The 21099-nt window shown below is 36.4% G+C and overlaps 2 protein-coding genes and 1 non-coding gene across 3 annotated transcripts; 1 reads left to right on the top strand and 2 right to left on the bottom strand.

Moving 5' to 3' along the window:
• Window positions 1–1366: 1366 nt before the first annotated feature.
• On the bottom strand, window positions 1367–10191 carry LOC149420690 (zinc finger HIT domain-containing protein 3-like). The gene is made up of 3 exons (XM_089636274.1): window positions 9992–10191; window positions 9511–9662; window positions 1367–2699 (listed from the first exon to the last, which is right to left on the bottom strand). Exons 1-3 carry the CDS (start codon window positions 10054–10056, stop codon window positions 2488–2490), a joined length of 429 nt encoding a protein of 142 aa, XP_089492400.1. The 5' UTR covers window positions 10057–10191; the 3' UTR covers window positions 1367–2487.
• Window positions 4119–4902, bottom strand: LOC149420691 (uncharacterized). Its single transcript, XM_089636273.1, has one exon. The coding sequence runs from the start codon at window positions 4900–4902 to the stop codon at window positions 4264–4266; it is 639 nt and encodes a 212-aa protein (XP_089492399.1). The 3' UTR covers window positions 4119–4263.
• Window positions 10192–10320: 129 nt separating the features above from the next.
• TRNAR-CCU (transfer RNA arginine (anticodon CCU)) lies at window positions 10321–10393 on the top strand. The gene has a single exon. It is a non-coding gene; the product is annotated as a tRNA-Arg (tRNA).
• Window positions 10394–21099: the final 10706 nt, after the last annotated feature.

The following is a 21099-nucleotide window of genomic DNA, read 5'->3' as shown; positions in this document are numbered from 1 at the left end:
TTAATGATACTTCCCAACCTTTCTCTTCCACATCTCCTTCCCCTCCCCGCTCCCTTCAGCCTCACAACGTACCCCACTTGAGGATACCATAGTCCCACAGGCTTTGGACAGCTGGGAGCAGTTAGAACTGTCGTGTGGTATTCTTATAAAATAAAACAATTTTAAAAAAGCTCTGCTTTCTCCCCCCTCCTCCCTTTCCAAACATACATAGTAAATAAACCAAATTGAATAAACATATTATATTTACATCCCACTATAATTTCTGCGTCCTTTCATCAGATCGACATTACTGCGTCTATCTGAAGGACTTGATGTTACATAGTTTTAAATAAAGGATTAATTATAACTGATAGTTAAAAACCCGCTCCGCTTATTAAAACAAATAGATGTCGAAGAGTTTTAGGCATCAAATACAATGAAGCCTCCGTCACGCACTGCGTCCATTCTCCTATATCGTCAATGAGCTCCAGTTCACGCGCGGCATCATGAAAAGTAGCTAGTAAATTGCCATTAACAGTTCGCAAAGATTCAAATTATGTAGCTCCAGCCACCTTTATAAGAATCAGCCGTAAATGATACAGTTCTATATTTCTAGGAGAAATTGAAGGTATTCGTCCAATGATGTTGCCGCCTCGTCCACTTTTTACCAGCTGAAAAGACTTATTTGGTACATATTGATACAGAATAGAGCGTCCCTCAATATCTTGAAGATTCAATTGGAACCACGCTGTTAAAGAGGTTCCTTGTAGATGCTTCCCTGAGAACCTGTTCCTCCCGCTCTTCTACAAAATAAACAGATGTAAAGCCAGAAGTAAAATTGAATGAGATTGATCATGCATAGGATTTTCCATAATTTTCCAGACAACTTCAGGGGCACTTACATACCGACAATTGATATAATGCGTAATTTCACTATATTGAATAACCGCATTCTCTTCCAAATTTCCAGCTTCTTGTATTATTTCGATTCTAGCGCAATCAAAACCTTTAGATTTATATTTATGAATATGTATATATTTAATACTGTCCACAGAGGAACAAATTTCAACATTAATATGAGCATCATATTTTTGCTAAGGAATGCATTATATGGAACAGCAAATCGATTGTCGATACGTATATCCGAAATGACGTAATTTTCAGAAAAATTTTCTCCTGTACTCTGGGTAGCCTGCGGAATTATCATCAATAGCATCTTTAAACGATTTAGGGAATTTTTTAGAGCACTTACCGTCTACCAGTCTACTAGTGCTGATTCTGTTCTGTGGGTGTTTTTGGAATCTGCTTGAAGGAACTACCAAACAAATATTCACAGCTGTAGTAGAATAGGAACAAGATTAAAAAATGAGAAAACAAAAGATTTATTTAGACAAATTTATATGCACAAATATATAATAAAATGTATCTAATTACATAGTATTTAGATACATTTTTACAAATAGAAATTAACCCTCATGGGTTTATAAAGATTTCACAAGATCGTCGATTCTGGAGCAGACAATTTAGACATGCTGATATCAGCGACGTAAGTACAATGCAAACACTTTGGTAACAAGTGCATGTAGCCCATTTTACACAATCTCGGAGCAGTCAATATATAACAGGAAGTAACTTCTACAGGCCTGCGTAAACACAACTTGCAAAATATGCAGACAGAATCAGTTGAAAGGTATAGACGTTAATTGATTGTACATGACTACAACCGACACTGTCTACCCAGTATTTAAAATCACAGTGGGCCTTACAATGTATACCTAAACTATTTTTGCATAATCATTAATCATTGTGTAAGGGACAACTGAGCAAAGCAGATCATACTCAGGTCAGTCAAGTCCGATGCATCCAACAAGGTTAAACCCTCTCCTATGAATATTCCAAAGTTTTGAGAGATGGACAGAGCATTCAATGTGCCAGGTACGCATTATTGGAATGACCTGCCATTTAATCTGAACAAGTCAAAAACTGGCTTTGTTAACTTTAAGGCCCTTTTTTTACAGGGATATGCAAGTATCCAATATTAATATTGTGTACTCATGTCGCAAAAAACTTGTCACGCACAGTCTGAACAAGTCGCTATTGAAATCACGATTTCCGTGTCGCTACCAATCGTTGATGAACTAATCGTCAAAACTAGAATGCTTTCACAACCTCGCCGACACCTCCGCGCAGATTTATGGCATTATCGCCATGATAATTGAATTGTTGAGTATTGGATACTTGAGATCCCTTTGAAAGAAGGATCTATAGTCAATTAAAACACAAACTTTCTTTATAAAAGTCTACCTTTTACTATAACCAATGCCAAGCTCCTTTGAAGTGATTGGTGACCGGATGACTCATCAAAATGGCAATTCCAAACACCTTTAAAAAGTGATATAAAGTCATGAAAAGTGATGTGTTGAATTATCGTAGATCCCAAGTGATTGAATCACTAAAAGGCGCTGTATAAAATTGACAACTTATTATATTAATATGTTTATTATTAATTTATGATGTTAATAGTTCTTCTAAAATATCAGGTTTCTTTTTGTTTTCTTCCGGTGCTACAACTTTAAGGCACTCTTCGACATACTCTATGAAGATTGGTTCCTGCATGAAGTTTTTCAGCATTTGTGCGGGGGCATCACAACTGTCCAAGGTCTTAAGGATAGCTTTCAAATGTGGGTTCCGGATGCAATTCCTCAAGCCTTCACTTTGCTCTGCGAACAGGTAAATAATTCATTAGTCAATGGTCCTCCAATCAATATTATTATTTCTGTATTTGGGAAGTACGAGAGATGGGAAGGCTGATAAGAGATAATTAAAGAAGGGTAAATGCAGGAAACTCCATTAATGGAGAACTGAACGCGGTTGGTGCTAACAAAAAATTGTCCAAAGAAGCGAAGCTAGCAGTCCACAATGTGTGAGTGCTGGTATAGGTCTCGCAAGTTAAGTTGGCTTCATCACAGTACTCACACAGATGCAAAACTTACATACAGCGTGTTTCGATTTAAGATTGAAAAAAAAAACAATTGATGAACTCTAAGGACGGGTTGTTTCGGAGAATCTGAATAATTCATCAAATTTCAACGTTCATTTTCAAGTTCTGTTAAAGATTTTTTCAAGTTCTGTTTTTATTTCAGTTTTGTCAAGCAACTAGCCTACAATAATATAAAAACAGAACTTGAATAAGTCTTTCACAGAACCCGAAAATGAACGTTGAAATTTGATGAATTGTTCAAATTTTCCGAAACAACCCGTCCTAAGCCAAAGCGTGTTGAAGTCGGTCACATAAAACTTATTTTGTTTTACGACATCGTTATTGAAATATTGAAGTTTATCATTTTTTTTTCTAAACTAATGTGATAATTTTCAGGATTGAATTCAAATGGGTAGGTATTCTTAAAAAAGACAATGGTATTGCTAACAATTCTTAGTCATTTATGTAAGAATGCTGTACATAACAAACTTCCATCGATAATGACCCTAATTCACGGAAATTACGGCAATTGGAATTTATACCTAATTGTTTTTCGGGGAATAATTATTATTCTGACCAGAAATATTTATTTTACAAAGCATGTTTAATGTTAATTTGATATATTTCCTAGAAGTATAATAAACCCACATTTCCAAAATTTTATCGTTTCCTAGAATATTTATTTATCTATTTTAACGAAGGGATGGTTTCTTTATGTCTTTGAAAGAATCGCAAAGATGTGATTTTTTTTACAGGGTCATTTCGGAAAACATCAATAATTGCATTCAGAGTGAATGAGTGGTTTCTTCAGTGAGATCATAAGTAGGAGATTCTTTCCATACCATTTTTTAGAGAACATTTATAATTGTATAATTAGAATGTACACATTTATAAACCAATATATTTATGACATATGAGTTCCCAATGTTTATATGACTAGATATTTAATTTTAAATAAAGTACTATAATTTTTAGAATTTCTTAAGTAGTAGATTTTACACATTTATAAACCAAGTATATGACAAATGATTTTTTTTTCAAGCTCGTTTTGGAGAACATTAATTTGTTAGTTGTTTCTTTATTTATTTTGTTTTGCGCCCAGAGGGCTTTTACATAAATAATAAAAGCAGTACATATTAACATGATAAAATACTTTAACATGAGAAAAAAATAGTATAAATAAAGTTATGATGGAGATAAAAAGTATATAAATGAAATGAAAATATAAGCAACAAAATTTTTAAGAACAGTGAGATAATATCAATAATTTACGATAAAAACTATCCCACTGGACCTTTAGCACATTAGTCAGAATCATCTAAAAGTTCACCTATACCACTTATTTCCCCACTGATTGAAGATCCCAAAGATGATCCAACGGAGGTATCTTCATCTGATTCCCCAAGATGTATTGTGAATTCATCAGTGTAAGTATCGATCTTGGGTTCTAATTTTTCGTATTTATCCTCTTGTTCCTTGACCTTTCTAAAAATGTCTTTGAATGTCTGGGCATTAATTGCGACAACTTCTTCTCCAAGTAAAGTCTGGACGGAATCCATCGTAAAAGTAACATTCCTGACAGCTACGCGTCCTTTTATTATTCCCCAACAGAGTTCGATTGGGTTCAGCTCCGGGTGGTATGGTGGCAGACGCAATACTGAGTGACCATGCTTTTCCAGCAATTGGTCCAGAATGTATTTCTTGACTCGTATCTTGTGGAGCTTAATAATATCATACAATATTGGTATTGTGTTTTTAATCGGATACGGTATTCCATGCTTTTCCAACCAGGTCAGCATAACTCCTTTTCTTGAACTTGATGTCGGGATCCTTTCGCATTCTTCATTGTGGTATGACGCATTGTCTATAACAAGCACAGATTTTGGTTCCAGATTTGGCAAAACCTTTTCCGTGATCCATTTTCTGTAATTGGCAGAATTCATAGCACCATGTTAGTCGCCAGTCCTCTGATCAGATTTAAATGTTAACAGTGCGTTGGGTACAAAACCATTTTCACTGCATGCATGAAGTATTATTAGACGTTTGCCTTTAGACACAGGAACTTTAGCTCCTTTATTGGAGTTGTCAGTCCACGCACGCGGTGTTGTATGTGTACTATGAATGTATGTTTCATCAGAATACACAATTGGACGTCCGTCATTCCTATATTCTTCTAATTTAGTGAGATATGTGGTACGTTTAAGTCGGATATCATTTTTTTCAATAAGCAACTTTCGGTTTGTTTCTGTTTTTCTCCATCGAAAACCCAAATTGTGAACAACTTTCCTTAACGTAGTTATACACCCTGCGTAGTCGATGTCCCCTTTCAGAACACTATGAATCTTTTTCATCGTTGGCAAAGACTTATGAACTAAATGAAAATCATACACACATCTTCTAATAACTTCCTTATCGAAATCATCTACATCTGATTTGGTTGATAGTCTGCGTCGTTTCTTCCCTGGTGTGCTGAAGGTTGGTCGTTGAGTTGACGATGATGACGGTTGTGTTTCTGCTTCCTTTGCCACTCCAGTTACGATATGTCGAATACTAGTCTGCGATACTCCAGTTGCCATAGACGTCAAATCATATAAGTCAGTCATGCTTAAAAATTGACCACCGTTTTTTATATTATGCATAAAATAATTAAACACGCGGAATAAAATTTCACAACTTTGTCCATTCAGTGATTTGCCACGTCCCGTTTTGTAACAGGACTCCATGATGTCGTAATAAATATTCACTTGCACACTTTAAAAACACTCTGTAAATCTACTAATTCGAATTAAAAATGATGAAAACTATTTATTATTTCAAATTCAAAAATTGGTAATTATTTCACTTGCGATATGTAGGTGCACGTATGTTTAAATCAAATTACGAACTGAATGAATAGGACACCCCGTAAGTATACCCCGTAACGGTATTGTTAAAACTTGCCTCTCTTCTAACTAGTTACAATAAGTGAGCGTAAGCAAGACAGAGAGCCTTATCGCGTTAGTGGGCGGCGCTTGACGTTCACACAGATAGACCAATACATCAATTCTAAGCATTTTTATTGCTTCCTTCTTTCGTTGCGTTACCTATACCTACCCTGATGTATGGAAGTGAAGCATGGAACTGGCTAAGGAAGGATGAAAGTAGACCGAATGTTGTAGAAATGAGATCCCTGTTTGGTAAAACCATGTATGATCGATCGTATGAGAAATGTGGAGATTCACAAATAATTCAAGGATGATGTAAGCGTAATGAGAGTAAGATTATGAAAGGAACGCTCAGATGGTTTGGGTATGTGGAACGAATGAACGAAGAAAGGAGTGTAAGGAGAATATATGACGCAAATGTGAATACGGAAGAAGTCGGGGACGCCCGAGGAATACATGGCACGATCAAGTAAAGAAGGTATTTGAGTCAGGTCATGTCCAGAGTCAGAATAATAGAAGAGTATGTAAGAGACGATGCATGATTTTGAAAGAGGCACGGAGTGTGTGCCAAGACCGAGTTGTTTGGCGGTTCATCCTCTTTGCATACCCCTACGAGAAAACGGCGTGATGGTTAGTTAGTTTTAGACAATTATTAATAAAAAAATGAAAAGTTCCAATGTATAACTGGGATTCCATCAGATATATATTTTTTTTTTGTTTACGTGAATACCGCACAAGAGTCCTAACTGCTACCAACTGTCTAGAGCAAGTGAGAGAGTGGCATCCCCAATTGGGGAATGTTGTGAGGCTGAAGGTAATTGGGAGGGGTTGGAGATGGGGAAGAGAAAGATGGGGAAGTACCTGGCTATTCAGATCTGGTCTCCATACACGGATAAAGCCATTTCAGCCATTTTTTTTATTATTTTTTACTTTATTTATTTTCATTTCTTTACATATATTATACATAATAATAGACAGTAAATAATAACATAATATATATTACCAAAATTGTATACACAAGAAATGAAAACCCACTAAGGCACTGCCTCACTGTGGGTAATATAAAACCATTACTATATTTCAAGTACCTAAGTATAATATATATAAGTAGAAAAAGTTTTTTTTTTTTTATAGTTATTATAAAAGTAAAGAGAAAACATTATGTACAATAGTTTATAAAGTTTCAGCAAGTGAGTTGTAGAAAGGATCAATAAATTTATATAAAAAGCGTTTCAATATCTGCGTCATTCAGCCATAATTTTACCTCCTTAACATATTCTATTGTTTTATTTATCATTTGAGTTTGTAGTGGTAGAAGGTTAAATGTACGAGGACCAATAAAACTGCTATGTGTCTGCATTAATTTAGTATTTGTTTGGGGGGTGTAAAATATATTATTTGTTCTTTTGCTCATTCTGTTTTCATTTATTTTGAAATTATTTTTGTTTTTAAATAAATATTTCATTGTTTGTAATATAAATAATTTACGAATGCTAAATAATTTAGATTCTTTGTATATTTGTATTATCATTTCAAGTAACATTTAAATTCTCAATGGTGGTCTTACACCAGGGCGATAATGAGAGTATCTTCCACTCCGGAACGTGCCGCAAATATAATATATATTATTTGAAATTAATAAATTGTGATATTAAAAAAACACAAATTAATCAAATAAAATTTATGCACGCAGGAATTTGAACCTGTGATTTGCAGATTGCCGGTCGAGATTCTTACCTTTTGACCACGGAGTGGTCTATTCTATATAATATTTCTTAAAACAAATTGTTCGAAAATGGAAAGGAATTGTTGCGGGTTCACTTTAGCTCTATTTTATTGTCGATTCTATATAGAATAGAATGAAAGTTGAAGTTGATTTAACATTTTTTTTATTGGGCATTATATGGCATAGAAAGCCTGTTCTCACTGATCTATTTCATAGATGAGGTGGGAACGTGCCACAAGCCGACATCATCATCTTTGCAAGCGGCCAAAAGAAAAACTAACAAACTAGGGAGGTATCGAGTTTTCTATATTTTAAAAAGAAATAAACATTCTATGGTTACAATAAACCCTTCAACATTTGAATTCCTCCTAACACCACCATTACAAGTGGAAAAAGTTTCTTGTGCATTGACAAAGAACTTAGTTAGCAGAGGATTAATCCTGCAACAGCTGGGAGGAACCTACATTTTTGGACCACTATGCTACTAATTTAAATCTGGTATAAAAGCTGTCCATTTAGGGGCTGAATTGACAAGTCATGGGTTCAATTCTTCTCCTAGCTAAGTCTTCCATCATTACTCAAGGAACATCTTCTACTTAAAATCATGACAGGAGGAGTCTTTCAAATATTGTCAGGTTATCCGTAATCCATTAATATTTATCAGTCTTTTAAAAATAAAAATAATATAAACATATTTGTAGGCAATAAAAAATAAATTAATATGCTCATAAAAACAAATACGAATACTGCTACACAGTAATTACAGTCAAATCATTTTTAAGGCCATTTTTACATTGACATACTTACAAACGACTTGAGTTTTGTAAGCGTCGCATACAGGTTTGACATCAGCTGCATCCTAGTGACAGTGCTGGTAGAACGCTACGCTAGTTGCATATGCATCTACTTCTCGTTAGACAGAAATGGTTTCGAGCATGATTTGAATGTTAAATTTATTCTGGAGTTGGGAAAAATATAACTATAATTTACCAGAATATGTATTAATTTTAAAACTTCCTGAAATCTCTCGATACGAGATGATAATGAACCAAAACCATGCAGTCACGTTCGAGCTCCATCAAAAAGGCCGACTTTTGGAGCCAAAGTCAGTTCTCCCTAAGCTGCAGACTCTTAACTGCCAACCCTACCGCGGACTGTCCGACTGTGGAAGTCCCCCCTCAGGACCGTGACCGCCCTTTGGGAAGTAGATCACCGCGAAGTGTAATTCGAAAAGTAATTTATAGACTAAATTCAGTGCCCTCATACTAAAGCACTCCGTCGTGTGCCACCGTCTGTGTACAAATTTCAATAGACTAAACGCTCTGTAGTATTAAGACTATTTGTGAAATAGACGCTCTCTATCTTTGCTCTTTTTCTACCATTCTCTAGCATTAATAATAATACTTGGATGACTTGTATAGCGCCGTTTTTGTGCAAAAACACCTCAAGGGCGCTGCATTGAACGAATATTATATGTGAACTGTACAGTTGTAAATAAAACTACCATAACTAAGACACTTATTTTTTCCTGAGCCCGATTGATACCTCCCCCCTATCGATATCTTACATAAGAAAGGATTTAGCGGAGAAGGTGTGGGTTAAGGTTGGAAAAAAAAGTCAATTGACATATGAAATGTCACATCATTCTCAAGTAGTTCCTAGGCGACAAATGACAAAGTTCATTCTATTAAGCAAATACTTTGTGACATGATATTATAATATAAAATAAAACAATTACTTTTTTTTTTTATTCTTAATGGCGACCGGGTTTTGCTACAACCTTTAGGGTAATTCGGGTAGCGCTGTTTACGGAAACCAGCTTCAAAGAGTGCACATCAGTAGGCTACTTGTGGTTGAGCCACAGTCATGTAGGTTGTAAGTATCTCTTGTGTAATATTTACCTAAAAGCTGCAACTTTTCTATGGCCACGGTGTCTTCAGTTGGAAATCTGTACGTCGACAGGGAGCTGGATTTTTCTTCTTCTACATTTTCAGCACGTGGGGGAGGTGAGCATTTATTTTCTTTATGTTGCTTACAACAAATGACGGAACAACTGTAAACAGTAGACATAGAATGATACATTAGCACTGAAAATCAATAGAAGACTGAGAAACAAAATAAATACTGCAGAGCTTATTTATAAAACAACAGTGACTCCATATTTAAATTACTGCTCTATGGTATCATTTGGCCAATGAATGAAAGCTGAACAACTAAAAGTAAAAAAAATAGCTGTGAGATGCATTCTAAGATAATGCAAATATACAAAAATAAATCAAATGAGAAAAGAACTTAATAGGATCCCAATAAAACATAGACACGACTATTATAACTAGTATAAATCAATTTTAAAGAGCTGTTTCCAGCACGTGAAAAACTTACTACGGTTCGCGGCAAACAGGACATTTGTATTTAGATACTTCTGCATCGCAAATTGTACACGACATTTCCAAATTAAGATTGATTTATATATTTAAAAAACAAGATGTAGCACAAGCTATTCTTTTATAAATCTACGGTAAACACACACACAACTTTGACAGCTAATAAGTTTTTTGAGGTTAGGCATAGGTTAGGTTTTGGACAAGTAAAAAGAGACATAAACAAAAGTGAACATCGTGCAGATTTTGTTTCCAGAAATTTATTTCACTATTTAGGTTTATTTGGGTCATAATAGAACCAGTAGGAAGAAATACACAATAATGGCACCGGCCCCTGTGGCCTAATGGATAAGGCATCGGCCTCCTAAGCCGGGGATTGTGGGTTCGAGTCCCACCAGGGGTACATATTTTTTTTCAAATTTATAAAATAATATTTTTAAACGTCTTTTTCAATGTAATTATCTTAAAAATCATTAAGCTGGAAATACATATATGAAAAAATATTATATATTCTTACGATAGTTCGTTATTGTATGGAGCCTTAGGGATTGAAGGGTAGTTGATGACCTAACTTCGTCTCCTGAAAAATAGATGTCTCTATATTTTTACATGTAACATTTAATTTTGTGAAAATACAGTATTTTTTCAAAAGAATTTTAATAGTAATATAGAAAATAAGAAAAAAATAAATTAAGTTTTTCACAATATGCTAGGTACCAAAAAATGCCGGAAGTCGTGGTTAGGGTGGCATGTCTTGAAACATCTCTTCTGGTGCCCTATCATATCGGGGGTTGGTTATCATTACTACAATCTTCACTCTGTAGGTAGGTCATAGCCAGGAACAACTTAGCGGAACTGCACTCGTACCAGTCATGTAGATTTCGAATTTTCGATTTCGTCTTCCTCTGCTATGTTTTTCATAAAATTTTTGGATTGTTTTATCATTGTCAATTAGGTGAGCTTGAATTAAAATAAATATAAATCTAATAATCCGGTAGGTGGCTGAGTTGACATCGCGTTTGGGTCCCAACCAGGCGTAGTGTGTTCAATTCCTCGGCTGGCTAAGTCCTCCATCACAACACGAGCAACATTTTCCGCTTACTGTGGTGGTATCAGGTATTAGGAGATTTTCAAATATTGTCAGGTTATTGGTAACCCGGGAACGTTTGTGTTGCTTTAAAAAAAATCATATGTTTCTATGCCTAATTAATTTGAATAAGTAAGTACCTACATAATTCATTTATAATTTATATCGAAGTGCCCAATGAAATACCCGATTCTGTCGGTTTTCTCTCCACTGTCCGGGAGGTATAGCACGGACGATCGATAAAGCCTTATGTCAATATGAAATTGTCGAAATCCGTCATCTTGGTCAGTTTGCGATATTTGCGAGCACGGTCAGAATATGATTTCGACAGTCGGTAGACAAAAGCCGCAACTATTAGCGCGGCCTCTGAGATGTCGGATAAACTGTCCACATGCACGACTTTTAGGATAATTTCGTTCGTTATACAAAATAACAGGCTTATTTATAAATGGGGTTGAACTAACTAAGCCCTTAGAACTGACAGAAATCGTATATGCAATCCAAACGACTTGATTCATTTATCAATTTGATTCCGTTCCAGCGCGCAGTGTCGAGAAACAATATTTGTTAGTTGTCAATATTGACTTCATGAACTAATTAATTCCCTTTTTAGTGTCAAAAATACACTCGGACTGCCAACGATTCAGTTTTGACAAAGCTCTTCAAAATGTCCCTGAAGTGTGGCACTGTGCCCTCTGGTTGGAAAAAAGCGGTAATTCACCCTATTCCCAAGAAAGGTGACCGCTCCAACCCGGCCAACTACCGCCCCATAGCGATCACATCAGTTCTGTCCAAAGTGATGGAACGTGTGATCAACGACAAACTGCTCACATACCTCGAGAAGAACAAAATTATCAACGACCGTCAATACGGATTCCGGCGGAACCGCTCGTGCGGTGATCTTCTCGCGTATGTGACGCATGTTTGGGGGCGGTGCCTGGAACGTCACGGTGAGACCCAAACGGTCGCACTAGACATATCCAAGGCCTTTGACCGGGTCTGGCACCGAGGACTTGTCAACAAATTGCATTCTTACGGACTTCCCGCATCCCTGTGTACGTGGATTGCTGACTTTTTAAGGGATAGGTCGATTCAGGCGGTTGCTGACAGTTTCACCTCTTCCTCGCACTCCATAAATGCTGGCGTCCCACAGGGATCGGTTCTGTCTCCAACTTTGTTTTTGTTGCACATCAATGACCTTTTGACATGTGCACCGATTCATTGTTACGCGGATGACAGTACAGTTCATGATAGCTTTTTGTTTGACAAGCCCCCAAAGGGCACACAAACTCCAACGGCTCGGAGGGCTTTGAAGCAGAGAATGGACGGTTATCTCGAGAGTATTTCCTCCTGGGGTAAAAATAATCTCGTCGAATTTAATGTTTCAAAGACCCAATCCTGTCTGATTACGTCTAAAAGGGATCCAAATGATAATCTAGTCTCCTTCAACGGAAGCAATCTTCCGAACAGGCCTTCCATTGATATGCTTGGTGTAACTATAAGTGACCAGCTCAGGTACGGGGGCTCCATCGAAGCTAGAGTAAAGTTGGCCTCTCAGAAGCTGGGCGTACTGTACAGGGCCCGCAGATACTTTAATAGTACACAACTGCTCACCCTGTACAAATCGCAAGTGCGCCCTACTGTCGAATTTGGCAGCCATCTCTGGTCTGGAGCCCCAAAATACCTGAAAAAAACCCTTGACTCTGTGCAGAAACGGGCGGTCCGTTTGATAGATTCCCCAATCTTAACAAACGGACTGCAATCTTTAGAGCACAGGCGTCAGGTAGGTATGCTGTCCTTGTTCTATCGGTATTACAATGGAAGATGCTCTGAAGAACTAGCGTCATTGATCCCTTCGGCACCGGTGCGTAGTCGGGATACACGCCAAACGCGCGCCCAACATTTGTACACAGTTGACACTTGTCACATGAGAACGGGTCGCTTCTACGATTCGTTCTTAAGTTCAACAGCTCGGCTGTGGAACGAACTGCCGGCCTCTGTGTTTCCTCCCTCCTACAACATGGGACTCTTCAAGACCCATGTTCACTCCTTCCTCTCCACAAAAAGACCCTCCACACAGCATCCCCAAAGATGACATAGGCCCTGAGGGAAATTATTTTCTTCAGGGCCTCCTGTGTGGAGTAAATATAAAAAAAAAAAAAAAAATAAAATAAAAAACGATAGTTAATGTGTCAATTCGACATTGTCAATTTATTAGTATTTTATATTAGTGTATATAGTGTTGCCAGTGTATATAGATTTTGATTTATTGCGTTATCAACATCGGTCTGGACATCAATAATCGCGACCGTGCTCGGGAAATCGGTATTAAATCATCGGTAGTTACGCCTATTGATCCGACATTGCAAAGTTATCGATTTCACTTTACTAGACCCCGTGAACCGTTTAGAAATCTTTACCCAAAGAAACATATCGATATTATAAAGTACCGTATGGATGTATTTAAGATAATTAATGACTGTGTGTTTGTCTGCTGTATGTATATGTAAGAAAGAGACGGATCTGGTAATCTTTTGGGTGAACGACCTTCCGGTGCGGGTGAATGGCCTACGGATTCGGCAGGCCCTCCCGAGCCGCGAGCCGGATGTCCGCGCCTCCGGTAGAAAGTGCAGGCACTAACACAGGCACAGTCAGTCAAGGCACACAACAGTCACAGTCATGTAGTCACAATACAGTCACAGTCATGTAGTCACAATACAGTCACAGTCGCGACACAGATCCGGACAGACGAGAGACCTTTGCCACGTTTTTTCTTTTCTCATGCGGCCTCTGAAGGCATGGACAACCTTTACGTTTATTCTGACGATTTTTTTGTTTGCGCCCGATTTTATAAATAAATTGTTTTGTCCTTATAAAAATTCAATTCTTTCAAGAAAGGCATACAAATACGATAGTTCCATGATAACTCAACATCATGACAATTCCACATATTTAAAAAAGAGATATAAAATTTAAAGCGATGAAAAAAAACTAACACACAAATCTAACCTGCGTCACCTATTTAAGGCGAAGCTTAATGCTAAATCACTATTTTGATTAATCTTTATCCCGAATTGGTGTACATTATGAATACCAAAAAATGTGCTTTAAATAAATTGAAGGTTTCCCTATCGTTTCGTTTGAGTGGAATACAAATAAAATAATAAATTACTCAATAAAAAATATAAATCTGAACTGCTAAAAAAAATATTTCTTCAATAGAAATGTATGAAAGGCGTAAAGAAAACAACTTTCAAAAATACCGTATTATAGCTAAGATTATCTGTGACATTTTCACTTGATTAACTTTTTTGTTTTCTTATAAAAATATTTGCAAAATAAGTAAGAACCATTTTTGGGCTTGAAACCGAACGTTTCTAGACTCCGTTTGTCAAGCGATTTTAATGCATATTACCTACAATATAAGGTATACCAAGAATATACACATTTTTGGCTTGTAGCTTCCTCTTAAACAAAAAAAAAATCATCACTTTGCATGACTTTGTCACTATTATTGTCATTTTGATGAGTTATCTGGTCACCAAAAAATACAATACTTTATTTTTGCAGAAATGTAATCTACGTATATGATTTTCTGTTTTTCCTACGCAATGGTGAGGCAGATAGGGAGGGGGGGCAAATCTAAATTGACAATAATATCAATATATTGATGGCGTGGTAAAACACAAAACTTAAAAAAACAATATTATCCTATTGACAAGTCATTTCCCGACGATTAATGACGTTGACTATGTTTTTTTTTTTTTGTTTTTTTTTTTGTTTATGTGACACCTCACAAGAGTATCCCTGCCTGTGCAGTGCACAGACAGGGGAACTATGTCACCACCCGGTTGGGCGGCGTTGTGAGGCGGAGTAAGGTAGGGGCTGTAGGAAGGGATTTGTTAATGCGGGCCTTGAAGAGGCTCGGATTATAGGAGGGAGGAAAAACAGATGCCGGTAGCTCGTTCCACATACGAGCCGACTTACACAAAAACGAGTCGTAAAAACGGCCCGTTCTCATGAAGCCAACGTCAACCGTGAACGGGTGTTCAGTTCGTGTCCGTCGAGTTTCGCGCACGTGCACCGGTGCATCAGGAATCAATGCTGCTAGGTCCTTGGAGCAGGCTCCATTGAAATACCTGTAGAACAGACACAGCATGCCTACATTGCGTCTATGCATCAGAGAAGGCAATCGGTCTGTTAACAACGGATTGTCAATCAGACGGATCGCTCTCCTTTGCACAGACTCAAGCAATGTGCTATGTGCTAAACTATCAAAACTAAAATAAATAAATCAAATAAATAAATTACAATGTTTTTATTCATTTCCCAACAATTTGTTCCGAGTGACATGTCCTCTTTTAAAAATAAACAATTCAATTAATGGTTCCATGTAAGTTATACACAAGCAAAATACAATTTTAAAAGTAATTGAAAAACAGAATCACGTAATCAGCCATTAATATTATTAGTCCCGGACTCCACTGCGATTTCTGTACTTGGAAAAAAATTCTATTTGCGACTGAACAATCGCGCGACTAAAAACGCAGTGGAGTCCGGACCTTAAGGAGTTACCATACATCATAAAATATTTCGTAGTAAAATAGTACTTAATAAATATATTAAAAAAGTATAATCTCGTACCAATGGTTTCGCACGAACGTAAGAATGTGTTCATGACTTGATTGGGCCGAAGGAACCGATCTGATAAATTCACAGTGTTTCGGTCAGCGAAATGTTAATTCTCGGTAAAAGTTGCGCGGTGAGATCCGCCTGGCCCACGACCACGACACCAGCAGTCGTATACTGTAGATGTAGATAACTACATACAGTACCTACCTATCGACTACTAGGGTTAGCCCGTCTTAAGAAGTCACCGAAACTGAAAGAAAACGAACGAATCTGTGTCGTATTTCAACATAAATTTACCTAGGCATAATGTTTGATCAGAAACTCTGCTTTGTATCTCACATAACTTCCATCGCTAACAGGGCTATAAAAATGTTAGGTTTTATAGTAAGAATGTCCAAGGATTTTAAAAATATCAACACATTAAAAATTTTGTTCACATCTCTCGTTAGAAGTATTCTAGAATGTCACCTGTCTTTTATAATCACATATTTTTTTATAGTGAATACCTCACAAGAGTCCCAACTGCTCCCGTCTGGAGCCAGTGAGACTATGGCATCCCCAATTGGGGGATGTTGTGAGGCTGAAGGTAAGTGGGGAAGGAAAGAGGAAGGTGGGGAAGTACCTGGCTATTCAGATCTAGTCACTAAACACGGCTAAAGCCATTTGGATCAACGTTTCAATTCTGAATGGTGGTCTTACACCAGGGCGATACTGGTAGTATCTTCCACTCTGGAACGTGCCGCAAATATACTATATATTATTTTAATTAATTAATTGTGAAATAACACAAATTAATCAAATAAAATTTATTTGCGCACGCCGGGTTCGAACCCGCGACCTTCGGAATGGCAGTCCAATGCGTTACCACTGGACTATGCCGGCCGTCAAATTAATACCATTAACAAATTAATACCATTGAAAGAGTCCAACGCAAATTTTTTAGGTGTATTAATTTTAGGCTTGGAATTCCTTTAGAAACAATAGATTATGATTTCTTATTACATTCATTGAAATTGCTTAAGTGATAGAAGAAAAATTTTTGATCTTATATTTTTATACAAAATAATAAATTATCAGTTGGATAGCCCTGACATATTAATGTTGATTCAATTTCACGTACCTATCATTAGATCAAGGTCCTCTAGTATGTATTATTGTGACAATTATACCACAGTCTCAGGATATAATTCAGTTATAAATAGATTGCACACACTTGGAAACTTTTATGCTAAATTTGCAGATACTTTTAATATTCCCCTTATAAAGTATAAAGCTGCACTAATAACACATTTTAACGCCACTTATTTTAATGAGGTCACTACATAACAGGCTTTTGTCATTGCTTCTTTCTTTACTGTTATTTTATTTGTTTTAACTTAATTTAATTCTTTAATTTTTCTCATCAAAATTTAATACTGCACTATGTATATGTAAGGAGCGCATGCATGACTTCATTCGTTGAGCAGAGGACGCCTGTAGATGAGATGGACTGATGATCTGTAGCGGACTGCTGAGATCGGATAGTTGAGAGCTGTTCAGAATCGGCGAATTCCGTCATTGGAAAAAAATTAGAGAGACCCATATTTAAAGCTGGACACGAGAAAGCTCTCAAAGAAGAAGAAGAAGAAGAAAATATAAAATAATTGTGGCTTATGGAAGCCACCACAAGTACTTTGTTATACGTATTTAGTTTACAGTGGAGTATTATTGTTATCAACTAACTATAAATGTATTGCCAAGCCGTACATTTTTTTAGTTTAAATGGCTATATAAGGAGTTTTGTTTATTTTTGTAAAAAATACGTAGGTTTATTTTTTTCATGTTTTAGCCATTTTTGCCTTTTTATAAACTAGTTGTTCCCCGCTACGCGTTGCTGTGGTTCGGTCTGTTTGTGCAGATAGAGAAATAACAGTGCGTTTTGCTTTTACGTCCAACAGATGGCGCTGTTTTTCAAAAAAATTATGTTTTTACCTGTCATAGGTGACATCTATATGCTATAGGTATATAAAAACTCACGCGTATTCAAATACAACGTTGTATCAATATTTCAAAGCAATCGGTGAAGTACTATCGGAGATTTAAGATTTCTAACAAACTGACAGTTACATTTTTATTATATTCAGATTTATTAGATTTTGTATTCAATATTTCAATTTGGGTGGCGGTTTTGGGTACCGCCGCCCCGGGAACCATTTATTGCATAACCAACACCTCTGTCACAGATTCCTTCAAGTGGTTCGCCACGTTTGGTGGTTTAGCAGGGGTGCCAGGGTTCATCTGATGAGTGTGTCCAGGATTTTATTTCCCTCCGAGCATCCTGTGTAGGGTTAATGTAAAAAATAAATAATTAAAGAAAATTTTCCCTACGTCTACAGATGCGACGCAACCGACAGCAAAGTTAAGTATTGCAAACTGTACCCACCTGCAATTCGAATATGTATTAATTCTCAGAGAGTCATCACGCTTTCATTGTTTGCATGAGCTTTGAGATTTTATAATTATTTTGCAAGGTGAGACGTTTTGGTGGGAAATGCTCCACGGTACAGCTTGCATTTGGTTTACTTATCATGATATTGTGTATTCTTCATGCAATGCTGAAGTCGAGAACTTCACAACTTTTCTATGTCTCATATAATTCCCATCTCCACTCACTTCAGCGTCACAAGATACCATAGTTCTACTGGCACCGGATATTATTCGTACTATTGGTGTGGCAGTCTGTTGTATGATACGTCGTTTCATGAAATTCCTCTGGTATGGTATTCCGTTGGTACGATGTGGTATTGGTGTGGTATTATGTTGGTGGGGTGTGGTTATGTGTTAATGTGTCTGGTGTTGAGGTGGTATTCTATTGGGGTCGTACTCTACTGGTGCGATATTTTTTTGGTGTGGTATTCTGTTGGTGTGGCATTCTATTGAGGCTGTATTATTTTAGCGTGGCATTCTATTGAGGCAATATTTTATTTATTTACTAACGGACATCGTCCAAATTACAAAATAATAACACGAATAGAGTAAAATGAAAAATACAGGAGTAGACAAAGGTACATGAAAGCAAATACATAAGGCAAGACTAGCAAAAATCATTCAGACTTATCCCAAAAAAGTTAAGGTTTTGACTTGAGTTGACCAGTCTACACATTCTGGACAATGGTGAATAATATCCATAATTTGTCGAATGATGGTTGAGGAAAAGCAGTTCATTATTTCTGAGTCTGTGCGAGGGGATATTGAAGGGAATGAGTTGCAGTAGAGAAGGTGAATCAATAATACCATATAATTTTGGTAGTGTTGTGAGATTGTGTTTTCGTGTAGTTTTCTTTTGGGGTGGTAAACTGCTAGTGTGGTATTCTTTTGGTGTGGTACTCTGTTGAGGTGGTATTCTGCTGGCTTGGTATTCTGTCAGAGTGGTGTGGTGTGAGGGTGTATTGGTGTAGTATTCTTTTGGTGCAGTAATCTGTTGGTGTGGTATCTGTTAGTGTGGAATTATATTAAGACAATATTTTGGTAGTATTGTAAGTTTGTGTGTTGGAGTAGTATTATGTTGGGGTGGTAAACTGCTGGTGTAGTATTCTTTTGGTGTGGTACTCTTTTGAGGTGGTATTCTGCTGGCTTGGCATTCTGTCAGAGAGTGTGGTGTGAGTGTGTGTTGGTGTAGTAAACTGATGGTGTTGTATTCTATTGGTCTGGTATTATATTGAAGCTATGTTCTGTTGGAGTGGCATTCTATTGGTGTGGTGTGGTTGTGTATTGATGTAGTATTCTGTAGGGGTGGTAAACTGCTGGTGTGTCATTATGTCTATGTGGTATTTTATCGAGGTGATATTCTGCTAGTATTTCGTTAGTGGTTGGTGTAGTATTTTTTAGCTGTAGCAATCTGTTGGGTTGGTGTTGGTGGTGTATTTTGTTGGGATGGTTTTCTGTTGGTGTGGTTGTATGTTGCAGTAGTGTGTTTGTGTGTCGGTGTGGCGGTGCCGAGTCTCCAGTAACGGCCTCAGACTGCCGACCTACTTTCCGCAGTTTCAATGCCGGAACCGGTATGGGTTACAATGACCTTGCGATGCTCGCGGCTTCACACAGAGGAATAAACCAAACATTTCTGATTTTTTGTATTCATTTTACTCAACTTAATGCACGATTTAGGATAGGTTAAGTGTGTGCTAGAGTTATATGCGCTCCATTACAATCAGTAGGTAAGTAACACATTTAAAAAAAGTTTTTTATGCAAATTTGTATCATATTTGTGTAGTACTTACATATTTTACTTTTTTTCTTAATTTTAACGTTTTTACCTATTAGTTTGAACTTGTTCACAGCCCAATGGTCAAAGGGTATTTTCATAAACTATGGATACCGTTAAAATCTGTGGAAGATATAAAGATTATTTTTATGATTCTGATCATCGAACTAAAATATGTATAATTTTAATATTTTCGTTAATAATTTATTTATATTAAAAAGATCTAAAACCTCACATTCGTAAATGTTTCCAATTGGCTACAACGTCATTTTGATGTAGGTAACGCTACTGTTTGGTAAAATGGCTGCCACCAACGTTGGTCGACACGACGTCAACACCGCCATATTCACGAACAAAAACGAACGTAACATTTTGGCGGCAAATCAAAAATGTGAAATTTAAATGTCGACGTATTTTTTTTTATTTGACGCCTAGGGGGCTTTTACATAATAAGTTTTTAATATGATACTCAATTAGTTTGAAAATTTTATAAGAAAATTCCTTTAAAGTCACTACTAAAATTAAAATCACAGAGGCAAATTAATACAAAAAATAAAAATAGAAAAAAATAATACTGAATTTTTTACAATATTTAATGTAGTAGATAGTTTTATTGGGAAATAATTAAATACGAAACAAGTTAATATATTTATTTTTTGGTGTTTCTTTATTCATAAAAATTAAAATGATTACAATTATTTTGTTGTCTACAACCACCATACTAGGCTCATGCCCGTAGTATTATAATCATAATGTTAAGATGTACAGAGATAATAGAGAGAAAAAAAAGAGATGAAAAAAAAAAGAAAACATATTAATAGAATGGAATAAAAGAGGACTTAATTTAATTTAATGACACGAGACATTCTTTGAAATAGTTCCTTCCCTTTACCAATAGCCAATTTTGAATGATGATCAGTTTCCAATTTTCTGGTATCTATATTGAGTGAATTAAATATCCTGGGAGCAATATAAGAGAATTCGCTGGGCGAATGCTGTTTTTGTTGGAGGAATTACACATTTTAGGTGTGACTAGTGACGGGTGTGAATATTTTGTTGTGTTTTCTTCAATTTTTTTCCCATATGTATATAAGAATAGTCATAATTGACGAATATCTAGGATTTTAATTTTTTTTTAAAGTGGCTCTGA

The sequence above is a fragment of the Hesperophylax consimilis genome, chromosome 10, assembly GCF_061612785.1.
Source record: "Hesperophylax consimilis isolate HC1 chromosome 10, BYU_Hcon_1.0, whole genome shotgun sequence".
NCBI lineage: Eukaryota > Metazoa > Arthropoda > Insecta > Trichoptera > Limnephilidae > Hesperophylax > Hesperophylax consimilis.
This window is presented reverse-complemented; position numbering and strand designations above follow the sequence as displayed.

Coding starts and splice junctions, on each gene's coding strand:
- LOC149420691 (XM_089636273.1), bottom strand. CDS start 4,902: ATGAATTCTGCCAATTACAGAAAATGGATCACGGAAAAGGTTTTGCCA.
- LOC149420690 (XM_089636274.1), bottom strand. CDS start 10,056: ATGTCGTGTACAATTTGCGATGCAGAAGTATCTAAATACAAATGTCCT. Junction 9,663..9,991: donor CCTGTTTGCCGCGAACCGTA/GTAAGTTTTTCA, acceptor TACTGTTTACAG/TTGTTCCGTCATTTGTTGTA. Junction 2,700..9,510: donor AGAAAAGTTGCAGCTTTTAG/GTAAATATTACA, acceptor ACCTGTTCGCAG/AGCAAAGTGAAGGCTTGAGG.